The 19164-nt window shown below is 46.6% G+C and overlaps 1 protein-coding gene across 4 annotated transcripts in view; it reads right to left on the bottom strand.

The window, feature by feature from the left end:
• Window positions 1-12924: 12924 nt before the first annotated feature.
• The window catches only part of LOC124120485 (protein FAM135A-like), a 73683-nt gene continuing 67443 nt past the window's right edge, over window positions 12925-19164 (bottom strand). For 3 of the 4 annotated variants that reach the window (XM_048400136.1, XM_048400137.1, XM_048400138.1), the window contains 2 exons: window positions 17028-17144; window positions 12925-14827 (listed from right to left, as the gene is read on the bottom strand). In XM_048400136.1, the coding sequence (XP_048256093.1) occupies window positions 14622-14827; window positions 17028-17144 (323 nt within the window). In that variant the 3' untranslated portion in view covers window positions 12925-14621. The remainder of the gene's footprint in view (window positions 14828-17027; window positions 17145-19164) is intronic. The other variant, XM_048400139.1, reaches the window with a different exon arrangement.

Genomic DNA, 19164 nt, shown 5'->3' with positions numbered 1-19164 from the left:
TGAGTACAGACTGCTGAGACTGAGGTAGGATGGGTGTAGGCTGGAGGGGGAAGAGACTGTTTGTGGTCTGGGTCCTTTAAGAAAGACTATTTATACAGGTGTACCGGCTAAATGTTTGTATATTTCACAAGCGTACTTAATATATGTCAATCGTCCACTTCTGAAACCCGCGCTGTGGAACGGAAGAATGGCGTCCTCGCACGTCCTTTCCCACTTTCAGTTCGACACGCTACATTGAACTTAAAACCGTAACACAAACAATAAATCTGTTTGTAAAATCTACAAATCGACTTAATGAGCCAAGGAGGAATAACATTACACCAACACATATCGACTCCTCAGCCCGGGGCAAGGTAGCAATCGATGCCGTCACACTCAGTTGTTCCACGCAAACGTTCCGCCATTTACACCCGTTTCATCTGGCGGCAAATCGCGCGTGCCAGCGGGGCGTCGCTCAACACATGCAACATATTCCTTTGACGGTTTCGATCTTATAAAATGAGATTTTAACGAGGTGACCATGTATTATCGTGAGAAAAATACACCTTAGGTAATGGTATTAGACAGTTTATTATACTGACCACCCCGTGGGTGCTGGCGTATAGTGAGCCTTCAACACAAACCTGTTGATAGATAGTGTGGGTCAACAATATAGGCTAATGACGGGTGTTTCTGTGTTCGGGAAACGCCGAGCTGCCTTTTACATGAAGTACTGTGTTAGATAAACATTAATTGAATAGCAATCATTCAATCATTGAATAGTAATCATTCAATCCTTTGTGGGAGATTTCCTATTTTGAGTACGTTTTTAACACACGGGTATTTCGTTCCATGGAGGTTTGTTTGTTGTTTAACGCCGAACTCAGCAATATTCCAGCTATATATGACGCCAGCTATATGACTTCCCAATCCAGTGATTGACATCATGAGTGACATCATGAGCACCAATCAAGTCAGCGAGCCTGACCACCCGATCCCGTTAGTCACCTCTTACAATCATGGGTTGCTGTAGACCTATACTACTCCGGATTTTCACGGAGGTAAAGAACCAGTGAGTGAGTTGGGTTTAACGCCGCTTTTAACAGTATTCCAGTTATATCACGGCGTGTCAGCTTAATGTGGGAGGAAAGCCCGAAGTGTTGCAGGTCTCGGACGTTTACCACTTCGGTGAAACCCACGAGCACGGGTATGGTGCTGACAAACCAAGAAACATAATCGAGGCGAACCGGGATTCGAACCCACAATCATAGGTTTCTGGCGTGCCCAAGGGACGCAACTCTGCACAGCGAATCGCGGCGCCTTAGACGACTGGGCCACCCGAGGTAAAGAACTACAGCAGATAGGATAGTTGAATTATCACCCAGACACCAAAACCATTCTCAATTACCCAGTGTATCGTACATGTATCTCAATTAATTTGTGTTAAACAATGATAAGATAATAGATTTGGAAAATCGAGAATGGTTCTATCCAGTCGATCAAGCGATCGAGAGAGAGATAGTTGAAATGAACTATAGCTTCTGTGTGTTGATCATGAGTGGGTGGGGCTTCACGGTGTCTGCGCATTGTAATCCCGTTGGTAAGGATAGTGTTTAATGACTTGTGCCTATGTGAAATCAAAGCATATTGTAGTCAGTTTTGGTAAATGACCAGTTATTGTTGAGATTGAAAGAACAACTTAAATTAAGAGACCAACAAGTTGTTTGTTCTATAACGAATGATTGATTCCCAAGAAATGAATGTTTGACCCAAACTTCTCAAAATACACTTAAGGATTACATCCGCCATAACTATATCCTCACGTGTACTTTGTGAAGTTTGGGTCAAACATTCATTTCTTGTGAATCATGCATTCGTTATAGAACAACTATTTGGCTCGCGTGGCTTACACGGACGCTGTATGACGGCGATCCCGGAAGAAACCGAACGCTGCCCCGTGTTTGATTATCTATCGCTTACAATTTTCAAACTCAAGACACTACCATTATTTTCTGGAAAGAAGTGCAAACCAGCCAACAGTATTTCGCTTAATTACCACCATGAAACACCGCGTCAGTCAAGGAACCGCTCTACCGTATTTCCCTTAATTACCACCATGAAACATCGCGTCAGTCAAGGAACCGCTCTACCGTATTTCCCTTAATTACCACCACGAAACATCACGTCAGTCAAGGAACCGCCTTACCGTATTTCCCTTAATTACCACCATGAAACATCGCGTCAGTCAAGGAACGCGGTAGTGTCCAAACTGTTACTGTAGCTAAAAGAAAGTTAATTCTTCTAAATTTGATTCTTCAAGTCTACATGCGAGTGGTGTGATGTGGAATAGCAAAGGAAGCGGCCGTACAATACCAGGAACTAGGCTTTGCCGGAGTATAGTGAATTGTGTCTTTGTATATACCGTTCCTGCACATGTTGTATATATTTACCTCACTGAAGTTTCTCAATATCTATCTGACTAGAGTCTGTCAATATCTACCTGCCTAGAGTTTGTCAATATCTACCTCACAAGAGTTTGTCAATATCTACCTAACTAGAGTTTGTCAATATTTACCTAACTAGAGTTTGTCAATATTTACCTAACTAGAGTTTGTCAATATCTACCTGACTGCAGCATGGTGTCATGTTACATATTTGCATTTACACAAACAACCTCATATCTATGATAATGACAACCAGGGCACCATCTTGACTTTGGTCACAACTTCACATATGACAGTGACAACCAGGCCACAACTCAAGGGAACTCTCCTACAATGCTTGGAAAACAGAACAGAAACATTGGCACAAATTCATACTTTTATTTCTTCGTCATGTCAGGCAAAACAGAGGGAGGGAAAGCTACAAGACATGCAAGTCTGTTGGCTGATGATGTTTCCCCTACAACTAATTACTGGCAGGCATTGTGTAGGGGCAGCATGGACTGAATTCCCATCCGCACAGCAGGAAACATTCTCACACAGAGTCAATACTATTGTACACAAACAAGACATCTGCAACTTGTACAGAGCTAGTGTTGAGGATAATACTATCCAAACCCTGAATCTGCATGGATGTGTTTATATAGAGAAAGATACATAATGAATTTTGAGTATGTCTTCAATTACTTTTACGGAATTGAAAATTGTGATATATTGCATGCAATACACAATGAGTGAACATAGGGATAGAATGGTGTGAGTCTGTGATAAAGAACCACTGTCATGTCCCAAGTTTCCTGTGATTCAATGTATACTGGTCAATGTTTGATAGGGACATTGCCCTTATTCTATGATGCTCTACATGGATTACAGATGAATCTGTAAATACTAGGAAATACCTCAGGATCCCTGTCACTGATGTCAGATATACACTCACAGTCAACAGCAAAATATGTACAAGTCCTCTGAATTATCTTTATACAATTCTGTTCAAGATGTGTCCGACGGCATGGAGAGAATTCACATGTGATTGGACTGGCCCTTGTCATTCAGTATCCATCACTGAGGGGATTCCCTTGGAGTGGGATATCAGCACTGCTGGAAGCACTCCTAAAATCTCCAATTCTACCAATCAGGTTGTGATTACATCTTCCCAGCCTTCACAGCTCATGGCACATTTCACTTGAACCACGACATTTTGACATATGGCCATGAAACGTCAACGCTTCTCACATTTCTCCAAGGACTCCAAAGAAATAGTTTGTTTACTGTGATCAAATATAACAAGGTACATGATATAGATGAAACACTGACAAATCAGCCAACAAAGCCTAGCTGTAAACCACATCACATAACAGACACTACACTGCCTGCAGCCCAGACCCAAGCAAGTGTATTTAAAATGCATGTTCCCAAGCGGTTCAACTGAGACAATGGGCCCCTAGGGAGCTTATAGCACTTCTCCAGGGGTTCGTTCCACAAAGCGATCATGACTCTCGTACTTAAACATAGACTTACGACTGTCGTAGTGCTACGATTGCTTTGTGGAACAGGGCCCAGATGCATAGAGATACAGGCGCTTTACACAAAAAATAAACAAAAAACATAAATATTGAGTTTTAACAAATATTTTGCTTTGCATCAAATTATTGTTTGCTAAAACTAAAGCCAGGTGGCACTGTGCTCTACAGGTGCTGACTACACAGTTGAATCATGGGAAATAAGACACAGTAACTCACTCATACAAACTCATTGCTTATCTTCTGGTACAATATCTAAAGCCTAGATTACATGCACTATTTCACCTTAGGGGGTACAAAATTTGCTCCACCCATCGACTTGTGGTATTTAACCCCCTGGGCTTAATTAAAAAAAGTGTGTACATGACAAAATTTATCCCCTGGGGTAAATGTGTGCATGTAAACAAGGATTAGCTTGTAACATAAATTTCCCAAAATTAACTTTTTAACTGTCACCAAAGGAATATTGCAAGAAAACCAGTGTTTAGGAACAAACTTTCTTTCAACAAAACACAGACTATGCACAGCGCCAGGTTCCACACCCCAATCTTAGTGCTCCATGTCTTGGAGGTTTAAACCATCAGGATGACCACACGGTGTCGTTGCAGCTGATTCGGTGCCAGGAATTCACTGGCCATTCTGAATGACATTTTAAACACGTAGAACTGTCATAGCTAAAGCTCACTATAGAAAATTAAAGATAAATTATTTTTTCAACCATTACATGGCTTAAGTCAGAGAAATCACGAGGTAGACACAATTTTGTGGATAACAACTTCTTTAATACTGTAAAAAGCAATGTTTCGGTATAGATCCTTAAAACCGTCGCTTTTTACACTATTAAAGAAGTTGTTATCCATAAAATTGTGTCTACCTTGTCAACCGTCAACTTATAAGTAATGCCTATCAAACAATTTGTCAGAGAAATCACTTGAATCTGTTGAAATCAACTCCCAGAATCAAGCGATTCTCCTGATTTCTCATTTACATAATACAAGATCAAGTACTGACAAGTACTAACAAGTACTGACAAGTACTAACAAGTACTGACAAGTACTGACATTTGCCCCGCTAAGATTGTTGAGTGGAACAGTTCATGCACCTCACTATGGGCAAAGAGAGTGTGTATGATTCTGTGGCCTTGCCACAAATGACTAACACTAGCACTAGGTGCTGCAACAAATATGCCACTTCATGCTATCACGATTGGCACAAATACTGTCAAGAGCCAATGGGGACAGGTTTCCATGGGAACCCATTCCTGACCTGAGGTACAGACAACAGTACGGTAACCATGGTAACAGTTTGTGCAACAAAACAATCCTGTCACTAGATTGGGAGATACTGTCTTTATAACATGTTAGTCATGGAAATCTAGTAGATACAAAATATATATAACTCAAGGGCAGAGAACTCTTATATTCCTATCAGCTACACACGTAGACAATCAGACTAGAACATATACATATATATATGGCTGTTCTCATCTTGACACAAATTCACACAATTATGGAACTAAATGGACAAACATTTCATTCATATGAAGATAAACTGTATGATCCTAGGACTGACAAACTACATCACCTGAACAAGTACGCTGCTCTACCTCGGAGTCAACAGTCTGTAAAACCATATATTCAACTGTAACAACTGTCTACAAATTGGAGGAAATTCCCGGTTCCACCATGGCAGTAGGGAGGTATCAAACAGACTATTCAGTGCATTGTCTTTAAACAGACATAAAGTCGATGTTGCTGCTCATACTGATGCCCGAACGGCAGCAATTCATGACCTTGGCACTCCCACACAAATCTAGACTACATAGTTCTTCATTCTTTACATAATTACCATGTCAAAAACGTCATGAAGTGGATAGACATTATAAACAATCAAGAAGTTGTTATCCATAAATTTCATTTCTTTATTCTTCCAGCTTTTAAATGCTTATCAAAGATGATACTTCATATAGATTTTCATAAAATTGTGATGTTAAATGCACTGTTATTGTTGGTTGTTGGTTTGTTGTTTAACGCCACACTCAGCTATATTCCAGCTATATGACGGCGGTCTGTAAATAATCGAGTCTGGACCAGACAATCCAGTGATTGACATCATGAGCAATTGGGATCGATGACATGCATCAACCAAGTCAGCGAGCCTGACCACCCGATCTCGTTAGTCGCCTTTTATGTGCAGTTGTTAGGGGAACTGCCCCGTCAGAACTCTCATTGATAGGACTACAGTGCCTGCGTGCTGTACATTTATACTGTGCGAAGTGTTTCCAAGTGGCCAGATAAATCATAAATAAGTCAAGACTTATCAACCATCTGCATGGATATTTTGTAACAGGTTGTTAAGTACAGGGTCAGTTACTTAGAAAAGGGTTTGGTAAATTGTGAACATTTTGAGTGAGTGAGTGAGTTGGGTTTAACGCCGCTTTTAACAGTATTCCAGTTATATCACGGCGTGTCAGCTTAATGTGGGAGGAAAGCCCGAAGTGATGCAGGTCTCAGACGTTTACCACTTCGGTGAAACCCACGAGCACGGCTATGGTGCTGACAAACCTAGAAACATAATTTGGGAGAACCGGGATTCGAACCCACAATCATAGGTTTCTGGCGTGCCCAATGGACGCAACTCTGCACAGCGAATCGCGGCGCCTTAGACGACTGGGCCACCCGTGCCCCCGTGAACATTTTGAATAAACACTGAAGTAGAAGTACCAGTTATGGTAAACACTAGACAGTGGTCCATCTACTGACCTGACAGTGGTCCATCTACTGACCTGACAGTGGTCCATCTACTGACCTGACAGTGCAACATTCAAAGGTGCAGGTATCAACATAGATAATTACAGGTAACATATACAGAGATAATACAACGTAACCATGGTAACAAGTTAAAGATATTTACATATATGTACTACATGCTAAAGATTAAACAAGGCTGGCAATGAAGCATGCAAGTCTGTTGTCCGTTGACGCCAGACACAGCACAATCACAGGAAGGTGATATTAAATATAGAGATCCTGTTATAAACAGATACACCCCTGCCAAGGGGGAAGAAAATAGACGTTTTACATCAGGCACCCATGACATATTTGATTAGACAAATTTTGATAGTGAATTCATTTCTTTGACTTTGTCTAGGAATCCATTCATCAAACAAAAGATGCAGTTAGGGACACACACAGAATGTGATCCTTGTGTCTTTAGTGCTCAAATCTGCTAACACAGGTCGATGAGAGTTAAAATATAATCGACAAGTTTTGGTACATAAGAGAGCAAAAGTTTTCTTCTTCAGTTTGAAAACAGTAAAAACAAGTGTCTTGAGTGTAACAAGTACAGCTAACCAGCTTCATTGGCAGAGGGTGATGTCATTTGATTGTGACATTGTGGTAACCGATGACATCATAATGGTCTGCAAAGTATTGTGATGCAATTCAAGGTAGCGATCTCTCTCTCTCTCTCTCTCCACACTTAGAGCTCATCGTGTACTCAACAGTGAGTGAGGTAACATTCTACAACAACACAACCAGTCATAAGACCGTCATGCAAGCTTTCTAACAGAAATTTCTTGACAGATAACAACATCTGAGAAATGTGTCAAAAGAAAAAAGGTTCTTCTGTATGTCAACAGATACGTCGTTAACAGATACGTGATCAACAGATACGTGGTTAAAGGAGCTTTGTCTCCAGGAGCCAGGTGCTGTAGTTGCTTAATATGATACAGACTGCTACCGAATCTCGGGCGAAACGCGGAACACTGGCCAATCTCAACAGTGAGTGAGTGAGTTGGATTTAACGCCACTTTTATCAGTATTCCAGTTATGTCGCGGCGTGTCAGCTTAATGTGGGAGATGCCTGGAGAGATGCAGGTCTCAGACGTTAACCACTTCGGTGAAACCCACGAGCACGGGTATGGTGCTGACAAACCTAGAAACATAATTGGGGTGGCCCGGGATTCGAACCCACAATCATAGGTTTCTGGCGTGCCCAAGGAACGCAACTCTGCACAGTGAATTGTGGCGCCTTAGACGACTGGGCCACCCGTGCCCCCCCAATCTCAACAGAGACGCTTCTACAAATACATAAAACTTCATGAAAAAAAAGTGAATTCTAAATTTAGCAAACTAATGGTGATGAAGGAGATGAAACAGATTGTGTGTGAGTGGCTTGTTGAAGTGGTCTGGATGGGACCGTATGGGAATGTGAGATGGAGAGAGTTCACAAGGCCACAACAAACGTATTACAATTTGTCACAAGACAGGAACAGACACACCATCTATTCACCTGAAACTAACACTATCTTAACTGTCTGCACGGATGTAAATGTGACACAGCGTCCCTGGGGATCTCCTTGCAGGTCGACAAATCACATTTTTTGGCCAGGGAAACAGTTTTATAAGCAACAACGAATATTCGCCTTACAAGTCATAACACTCCCTCTCCTTGACCCAACGCACACACACACAAAACAAAAAATACAAAAAAACAAATTCACATTCCTTTGGTTTATCTTTGAAGTTATTTTGGTAGATTTGTTGTGGCGGCGGCGCTGGTGGAATGAAAGAGGTAGTGGTAGTGGGGAGGGGGTTGTGGTAGCGGTTATGGGTGTGTGTGTGGGTTTGTTGTTGTGGGGAGGGGGTAGTGGTAGTGGGAGGGGGTAGTTGTTGTGGGGAGGGGTGAGGTAGTGGAGAGGGGGTAGTTGTGGGGAGAGAGTATTGGTGGTGGGGAGGGGGTAGTGGTAGTGGGGGAGTAGTTGTGGGGGAGTAGTTGTTGTGGAGAGGGGTAGTGGTTGTGGTGATGGGTAGTGGTGGTTGTGAGGAAGGGGGTTGTGGTAGTGGGGAGGGGGTAGTTGTGGGGATGGGTTGTGGTTGTGGGGAGGGGGTTGTGGTAGTGGGGAGGGGGTAGTGGTAGTGGGGATGGGTTGTGGTTGTGGGGAGGGGGTAGTGGTAGTGGGGAGGGGGTAGTGGTTGTTGGGAGGGGGTAGTGGTAGTGGGGAGGGGGTAGTGGTTGTGGGGAGGGGGTAGTGGTTGTTGGGAGGGGGTAGTGGTTGTTGGGAGGGGGTAGTGGGGAGGGGGTAGTGGTTGTTGGGAGGGGGTAGTGGTAGTGGGGAGGGGGTAGTGGTTGTTGGGAGGGGGTAGTGGTTGTTGGGAGGGGTAGTGGGGAGGGGGTAGTGGTTGTGGGGATGGGGTAGTTGTTGTGGGGAGGGGTAGTTGTTGTGGGGAGGGGGTTGTGGTAGTGGGGATGGGGTTGTGGTTGTGGGGAGGGGCTAGTGGTTGTGGGGAAATCTTAATCCTTGCTGGTCAGACCTTCATACTGACCACGATTCTTACAATATTAACAAGTCATATTGTAGAACCAACTGCTTACATAGTTTATAGGCCAAACCATTTCTTCCTACTTCTGCTGATGGCCAAGATTTTCCTTCATTCAACATACATCAAGCCACAAAGAGAACATCAGTGCCGCAGCACTGTAGCTCGCCTGGATAAATAGTCAACAGTTGAACAACAGCCACTGAACAAAAGTGTGTTTGCACTGATATTCAAAAATGTTCTGCAGAAGCGCTGAGGACTGACCTAGAATCTGATGACCTGAACAACACAAGATGTCACGAGAGGAAGCACAGTCCAAAGTTCACCTTTCCAAATGGCATCTATTTGTATCTATTAATGAAAATCCAAATTCAAACCTCTTGAATACACTGGGGTATTGTCATTGCATGTCAAGTTTCACCTTCATTTGTCAAGTGGTTTCAGAGGAATTTATGTTTACACTGCAAGGAACTGCAGTTTGAAAGAATTCTGGAGGTGGTCAATGTTCAAAGGTTAAAACACAGGTAAAAATATTGCGAAAAATTGGGACAACTATGAACTACAGATATACCAAATTTCACAACATTTTGAACAAAGATGACTGAGAAGGTCAAATATAGGTCAAAATTTACTTATTGATAAAAGGGAACATATTTTTTTTAGTATACTACCACATATGAACCAAATTTATTACATTTTGCAAACAACTAGCTGATTAAAGGCCATAAAGCGTTATGGCTGCCATAGGATGAGAACCTCTTGAACAAACTGGAGAGTCATTATTAGTGGGACCAAGTAGGTGAAGTCTCAGCTTCATCGGTCCACTGGATTCTGAGGAGAATATCTTTATGTCAGACAACAGACGATGCACGACAGATGATCCACCAGAGGATGCACGACAGACGATGCACCACAGAGGATGTACAACTGACGATCAACCAGAGGATGCACGACAGATGATCAACCAGAGGATGCACAACAGACGATGCACGACAGATGATCCACCAGAGGATGCACGACAGATGATCCACCAGAGGATGCACGACAGACGATGCACCACAGAGGATGTACAACTGACGATCAACCAGAGGATGCACGACAGATGATCAACCAGAGGATGCACAACAGACGATGCACGACAGATGATCCACCAGAGGATGCACGACAGATGATCCACCAGAGGATGCACGACAGACGATGCACCACAGAGGATGTACAACTGACGATCAACCAGAGGATGCACGACAAAGGATGCTCGACAGAGGATCAACCACAGACGTTCAACCAGAGGATGCACGACAGACGATCCACCACAGAGGATGCACCACATAATCCACCACAGAGGATGCACGACAGACGATCCACCACAGAGGATGCACCACAGAGGATGCATCAAAGACGATGCACCACAGAGGATGCACTACAGAGGATGCACCACAGAGGATGCACAAGAGGATGCACCACAGATGATGCTCCACAGATGATGCTCCACAGAGGATGCACCACAGAGAATGTACCACAGAGGATGCACCAAAGGATGCACCACAGAGGATGCACCACAGAGGATGCACCACAGAGGATGCAGAAATAACAGTTACAAAAAAAGACAAAAATATGTTCAGAATATGCAGATTTTTTCAACAACAAAAAAGTTTTCAAATATTCTTGAATTTACTCTTGCAAAATATAGAGCAGGTTAATCAACAAAACAAGGAAGCAATGTTTGGCCTACTGGTAATACTCCCCCCCTCCCCAGGTCCTATGTTTTCCACCCCCCCGGGCCAATGTCTGCACAGTAAGTAGTGGCGCCATCACAGCTTGGGTTATACGTAAGTAGGAACAGAACGGACAGTCATACAAGTTTCTCGTCAGGTCCACACATGGTAAACTCAAAACTCATACAAGTCTATCATGAGGTGCCGACATGGTAAACTCAACACTCGTACAAGTCTCTCATGAGGTGCCGACATGGTAAACTCAACACTCATACAAGTCTCTCATGAGGTGCCGACATGGTAAACTCAACACTCGTACAAGTCTATCATGAGGTGCCGACATGGTAAACTCAAAACTCGTACAAGTCTATCATGGGGTACAGAGACAATCAAGTCATATATATATATATATATACAGACCAATACACAAAATATTGTTGTCATATGCTATATACATTTTTATAAATAATCATTCCATCAAATGTACAAATTCATATGTTTCATTAGTTTATAAATAACTGTCCAAGTTACAGGGCCCACAGCACAGTGTATAACATCAACATGTACAACAGAATCACTCCGCCCTGCAGCATGGCAGCATGTTAGGGACATAATTTACTCAGGCAAATGAACCTTGGATTTTTAACATAAGGGTACATCTGTTTAAGGCTCTGGACATGTAACAATTGTGTTGAAATAAGGTTCTGTCAATATTTAAATGTCTATCGCACAGATGTACAGTGCCATGATAAATGCACCCCCCTTCATCACACCCCCTCCTCCTTCATCCCACCCCCTCCTCCTTCATCCCGCCCCCTCCTCCTTCATCCCGCCCCCTCCTCCTTCATCCCACCCCCTACTCCTTCATCCCGCCCCCTTATTTTCTTATCCCACCCCCTAATTTTCTTATCCCACCCCCTCCCTTCTCCTTCATCCCACCTCCTACTCCTTCATTCCACCCCTACTTTTTTATCCTGCCCCCTACTTTTTTTTATCACACCTTCTACTCTTTTATCCTGCCCCCTCACACCCCTTCTCCTTCATCCCGCCCCTCCTCCTTCATCCCGCCCCCTACTCCTTCATCCCGCCCCCTACTCCTTCATCCCGCCCCTCCTCCTTCATCCCGCCCCCTACTCCTTCATCCCGCCCCCTACTCCTTCATCCCACCCCCTCCTCCTTCATCCCACCCCCTACTTCTTCATCCCCCTCCCACTCCTTCATCCCACCTCCTACTCCTTCATTCCACCCCCTACTTTTTTATCCCGTCCCCTACTTTTTTTATCACACCCTCTACTCTTTTATCCTACCTCCTCCCACCCCTTCTCCTTCATCCCGCCCCCTCCTCCTTCATCCCGCCCCCACCTCCTTCATCCCGCCCCCTACTCCTTCATCCCGCCCGCTCCTCCTTCATCCCGCCCCCTCCTCCTTCATCCCGCCCCCTGCTCCTTCATCCCGCTCCTCCTTCATCCCGCCCCCTCCTCCTTCATCCCACCCCCTGCTCCTTCATCCCGCCACTAATTTTTTTATCCCACCCCCTCCCTTCTCCTTCATCCCCCTCCCACTCCTTCATCCCACCTCCTACTCCTTCATTCCACCCCCTACGATTTTTTTTATCCCGCCCCCTACTTTTTTTTTATCACACCCTCTACTCTTTTATCCTACCTCCTCCCACCCCTTCTCCTTCATCCCGCCCCCTCCTCCTTCATCCCGCCCCCTACTCCTTCATCCCGCCCGCTCCTCCTTTATCCCGCCCCCTCCTCCTTCATCCCGCCCCTAATTTTTTTATCCCGCCCCCTCCTCCTTCATCCCACCCCCTGATCCTTCATCCCGCCCCTAATTTTTTTATCCCACCCCCTCCCTTCTCCTTCATTCCCCTTCCACTCCTTCATCCCACCTCCTTCTCCTTCATTCCACCCCCTACTATTTTTTTATCCCGCCCCCTACTTTTTTTTTATCACACCCTCTACTCTTTTATCCTGCCCCCTCTCACCCCTTCTCCTTCATCCCGCCCCCTACTCGTTCATTCCACCCCTTAATAATTCATCCCACGCCCTCCCCATCACGTGGCTTCAGACAGTTAGAGGTAGGGGCCAACCCTTGTGGTTTATCGTCAAGGCAATCAGAAAAGCCATCATACATGCTATGGCTCCCATTATCTAAACTACCATTTTTCTGTAAATTAAGAATTACATTCTTGATTGAATATGCTGCTTAAATGTAATATTGAACTTTTGGAAAAAAATACCCCTCAGTTGATTTAACAAAGACAGTGGACATTAAACAGACCACCTGGATACAAATGGAAATAGATGGACAAAGTGTCAACACAAGCATCTCTTTCCAAGTGCATCAAAACATGCATCATCCCAGGCGAGTGTGTGCTTTGATTGAAACATTAAGAATAACCTGCATTGTTTGATTCAGGGGAATTCTTGGGTTGGAGCGACCAGATTATAAACTTTGTCAAAAAGGTAATTGTGCTGTGACAGATTATTAGCAGGATTATTGACAATTCTAACCACACCTTCAGTTACAAGAATCTTCTGTGAAAGCAGGAATCAGTATTATTGTGTGCCATTTTCCTGTAAAATATTCCAGAAATAACAATGCCCCCAACCTTCGTTTGCTCCTAGGACTCAGTGGAAACACCCGGTATAATAACTCATATGATTTCAAATGCAGTGATCGAAAGAAAATAATCTTGAAACTAGAATGATACCAGGAATAAGACATTGAGATATCTTAATATTGTACTTGCTGCGTTTACGACATGTTTCTAAAATAATGGTGAGCGGATGACTTTGTTGCGAGCCTCGTCCCCTGGGCAGGGGAGGTGAACGCAAGAGGTGAACCCAAGTACCAAGGTCAAGTTGGGTACTAGTATAGCGGATACTTCGTCACCCAAGAAAGTCATGTAATCGGAACTGCAATATTATATTCAGCCAGTCAGTGGTTATGTAAAGATTAAATAAAAACAGTGAGACGGAACGTCCGACAACTCAGTGGAACGCACATCTTGTCATAAACTTGATCATGAACAAGCTGTAATACACCTTCTTACTGAAGATCAATAGATCTCAGAACAAATATGGCTGCCTTCATCTAAACGATCTTAGAGATAAAATGAACACAACCACAGGATGAATATCTTGAGTCTCGAGCTATCACTGAAACCTGCTCCTGCTCTGAGGGTGAGTGAGGCGTTTCTTTGTCATTTCCGCAATCCTCCCACCCCAGGGAGTGTGAAGAACAGGCTTCACCACAGGTGCTGGACCCCAACACCTCTCAGCTGATGAGGATTATAGGTCTTCCTCGTCCCCAGCAAGCCCTCACAGGTTTCATGTGTCTCTGGACCATTGATATTCACGGAGTAAAGCATGCATATAGAATGTCTATAAAATGTAACCAGTATCACAAAATTCTAATATAACAGAGTCAAATATTCAGTAAAAATAAATGTAAATATATAAGTACCGAACAGGTTTCTCAAAATTGTAAGGACTGTCATTTCTAGATGCCATCTTGTTATGAACTGCCATATCTAACATCGTCATACATCCTCACAGATTTCTTGTATCCACGGGGCACCTGCCTCGTACAAACTAGCCATTTCAGATTGCAACTGTCCCTCTTTGACAGTTGCTCCTATTTGAAGTATTTGAGAGCTGCAACAGCAAGGAACTTCTCGATGAAGAGCTCGGAGTCAAGGACAGCGATGTGGGCAGCACGTCCGATGATGGTGTTGGCGGTGCTGGACAGCGCGTGGAACACATCGTAGCGGATGAGCTTACATCCTGGGTTGTCCACCACGGGCTTCAGGATGTTCTCCACCATCTCCTTGTACACCGACCCTGAACACAGCAACACATGGAGTGAGTGGTGTTGTGTTGTGTGGTGTGTTGTGTTGTGTGGTGTGTTGTTTGGTGTGGTGTGGTGTGGTGTGGTGTGGTGTGGTGTGGTGTGGTGTGGTGTAGTGTGGTGTGGTGTGGTGTAGTGTGGTGTGTGGTGGTGTGGTGGTGTGGTGGTGTGGTGGTGTGGTGTGGCATGGTTGTGTGTGGTGTGGTGTGGTCTTCTGTGGTGTGGCATGGTGGTGTGTGGTGTGTGATGTGGTGTGTGGTGTGTCATGGTCTTCTGTGGTGTGGCATGGTGGTGTGTGATGTGGTGTGGCATGGTGGTGTGTGGTGTGTGATGTGGTGTGTGGTGTGGCATGGTGGTGTGTGGTGTGTGATGTGGTGTGTCATGGTGGTGTGTGGTGTGGTGGTTTGTGGTGTGGTGTGGTGTGGTGTGGTATGGTGGTGTGTGAGTGAGTCATATTGCAGTGTCAGCTTAGCAATGGTGTTGCAGATGCTGTTATCACTTGGTGAAGTACTGAAAAAAGGAATACACAATAGCCCCAGCTGAGGAATGAACCCCACCCAGAGCACCACTTTTGCTTGAGTCCGCCATCCCCACCTTATCCCTGCACACAGGCACCCCTAACCCAGCGCACAATGCACCACTCATCCATCCCACTCACGCTTGAGTAGGCATCTCATCTCTAGCCCCGCCAACAGCACACCATTAACATATGAGTCTGCCATTCTAACCCTAGCCCCGCCCACAGGCACCCTAGCCCCGCCCATAGCACACCACTCCCCCATGTGTCCACCATCCCACCCTAAGCCCCGCCAACAGCACACCACTAAAAAATGAGTCTGCCATCCCACCTCTAGCCCTGCCCACAGGCACCCCTAGCCCCGCCCATAATGCTCCATTTACGCATGAGTCTGCCATCCCACCCTAAGCCCCGCCAACAGCGCACCACTCACCTGTGAGTCCACCATCCCAACCCCAGCCCCGCCCACAATGCACCACTCACCTGTGAGTCCACCATCCCACCCCTAGCCCCGCCCACAGCGCACCACTCACCTGTGAGTCCTCCATCCCACCCCTAGCCCCGCCCACAGCGCACCACTCACCTGTGAGTCCTCCATCCAAGCCCTAGCCCTGCCAACAGCACACCACTCACCCATGAGTCCTCCATCCCAGCCCTAGCCCTGCCCACAGCACACCACTAAAAAATGAGTCCGCCATCCCACCCCTAGCCCCGCTCACAGCGCACCACTCACCTGTGAGTCCCCCATCCCAACCCTAGCCCCGCCCACAATGCACCACTCACCTGTGAGTCCCCCATCCCAACCCCAGCCCCGCCCACAATGCACCACTCACCTGTGAGTCCACCATCCCGTCCCTAGCCCCGCCCACAGCGCACCACTCACCTGTGAGTCCTCCATCCCACCCCTAGCCCCGCCCACAGCGCACCACTCACCTGTGAGTCCTCCATCCAAGCCCTAGCCCTGCCAACAGCACACCACTCAACCATGAGTCCTCCATCCCAACCCTAGCCCTGCCAACAGCACACCACTCACCTGTGAGTCCCCAATCGCAACCCCAGCCCCGCCAACAATGCACCACTCACCTGTGAGTCCTCCATCCCACCCCTAGCCCAGCCCACAACACACCACTCACCTATGAGTCCACCATCCCACCCCTAGCCCGGCCAACAGCACACCACTCACCCATGAGTCCTCCATCCCAACCCTAGCCCCGCCAACAGCACACCACTCACCCATGAGTCCTCCATCCCAACCCTAGCCCCGCCAACAGCACACCACTCACCCATGAGTCCTCCATCCCAACCGTAGCCCCGCCAACAGCACACCACTCACCCATGAGTCCTCCATCCCAACCGTAGCCCCGCCAACAGCACACCACTCACCCATGAGTCCTCCATCCCAACCGTAGCCCCGCCAACAGCACACCACTCACCCATGAGTCCACCATCCCACCCCTAGCCCCACCCACAGCACACCAATGACTCCTCCATCCCAACCCTAGCCCCGCCGACAGCACACCACTCACCCATGAGTCCTCCATCCCAACCCTAGCCCCACCCACAGCACACCACTCACCCACGACTCCTCCATCCCAGCCCTAGCCCCGCCCACAATGCACCACTCACCTGTGAGTCCACCATCCCAACCCCAGCCCTGCCAACAATGCACCACTCACCCATAAGTCCACCATCTCGCTGAGCAGCCTTGCAGTATTCAATGCGAGAAGAGTGGTATGGCACATAGCGGTCCTGATTGGACCCAACCAGCAGCACATGCTTGAAGTGTTGGAGAACTGGAACATAAGCACCTTGTCTGCACCAGTAGTATATTACATTAACTGTAATGGGAATGAGTATTTCTGATATTTGCATTTTACAGATTCTTGATGTGATTAGTCAACTGAAGCAACATGGCATCACACTGCTTCATTGCTGAGAACAAGGCCACAAGATATAATGCATTGACAAAGTCATCAAAAACTGTACACACTTCATCTACACAAAATGATACTAAGTAACAACACATCGCATATCACCTTCTTGATATCAAGCCTCAGAGCTGACACCATTAATTCATTCGTGACAACCTACTACTCCTACATCCCGCCCCCTCCCACCCCTACTTCTTCATCCTGCCCCCTCCCACCCCCTATTTCTTCATCCTGCCCCCTCCCACCTCCTACTCCTACATCCCGCCCCTTCCCACCACCCCCTTCATCCTGCCCCCTTCCACCCCCTACTCCTTCATCCCGCCCCCTCCCACCCCCTACTTCTTCATCCTGCCCCCTCCCACTCCCTCATCCTGCCCCCTTCCACCCCCTACTTCTTCATCCTGGCCCCTCCCACCCCCTACTCCTTCATCCTGGCCCCTCCCACCCCCTACTCCTTCATCCTGCCCCCTCCCACCCCCTACTTCTTCATCCTGCCCCCTCCCACCCCCTACTTCTTCATCCTGCCCCCTCCCACTCCCTCATCCTGCCCCCTTTCACCCCCTTCTTCTTCATCCTGGCCCCTCCCACCCCCTACTCCTTCATCCCGGCCCCTCCCACCTCTACTTCTTCATCCCGGCCCCTCCCACACCCTACTCCTTCATCCCGCCCCCTCCCACCCCCTACTACGTCATCCCGCCCCCTCCCACCTCTACTCTTTCATCCCGCCCCCTCCCACCCCCTACTACGTCATCCCGCCCCCTCCCACCCCCTACTCTTTCATCCCGCCCCCTCCCAACCCCTACTACGTCATCCCGCCCCCTACTCCTTCATCCCGGCCCCTCCCATCCCCTACTCCTTCATCCCGCCCCCTCCCACCTCTACTTCTTCATCCTGCCCCGTCCCACCCCCTACTTCTTCATCCTGCCCCGTCCCACCCCCTACTTCTTCATCCTGCCCCGTCCCACCCCCTACTCCTTCATCCTGCCCTCTCCCACCCCCTACTACGTCATCCCGCCCCCTCCCACGACCCCCTTCTTCTTCAAACTGCCATCTCCCGACCCCTACTCCTTCATCCCACTCCCACCCCCTATTTCTTCATCCTTCCAGCTCCAACCCCTACTACTTCATCCCGCCCCCTCCCACCCCCTACTTCTCCATCATGAACACGGACACTGGAGGAGGCGAACATGATGACGGTTACCAGGTCTAAGTGAGCTGTATTTGAACGTCACTTGTACCAGTATTACAACCATACAGGCAAACAGGTCGTCCCAATGGACATGGGGCTCACTGACCAAGGATCTTGAACATGGATTCGAACTCATGATCAAGACAACCTGGGGCCCCATTCACGAAGCTGTCTTAGTGTTAAGATTGACGTAGTTTAAATAGTTAAAATGGCGGCCAAAAGACGGCATGTTGAAGAAAACAATTCGCCAGCATGGGTCTACTGTATTATTTCTGAGCACAAAAACTGAGGGGTTTCCACTTTCACTTTCAAAACATGAACAGATCCCAGCAAAGACAGCTGAAACATTGTGTTTACCGATGATGACGTACATCTAACAGTGAGTCAATGACAGATGTTAGCTAACAATCATTCCATACAAAATGTTACAAACTACCTTTCTAATTTATTTTGGCTGAAACACAATTAAGCAGCGTGTTTGTATGCTATCGCAATGACCTTGACCTTCTCAGCAAGAGCAGTTACAAGCTCCTTCCCAGCGCTTGACACCTTCGTTACACTCTCGGTAACATCGCTGCCACCAGTGTGGGCGCGGTGGCCATTACAAGATTCTTGAAATTTACCCTCTAAACCCATATTAGTAACGTTTATACTTTTGTTTATGTCTTTGAGAATGCCATCATATTTCATTTT

Source organism: Haliotis rufescens, unplaced genomic scaffold, assembly GCF_023055435.1.
Source record: "Haliotis rufescens isolate VD_foot unplaced genomic scaffold, xgHalRufe1.0.p SCAF_2, whole genome shotgun sequence".
NCBI classification, from domain to species: Eukaryota; Metazoa; Mollusca; class Gastropoda; order Lepetellida; family Haliotidae; genus Haliotis; species Haliotis rufescens.
The sequence above is the reverse complement of the archived record's forward strand: the minus strand, read 5'-3'. Positions and strand labels throughout refer to the sequence as shown.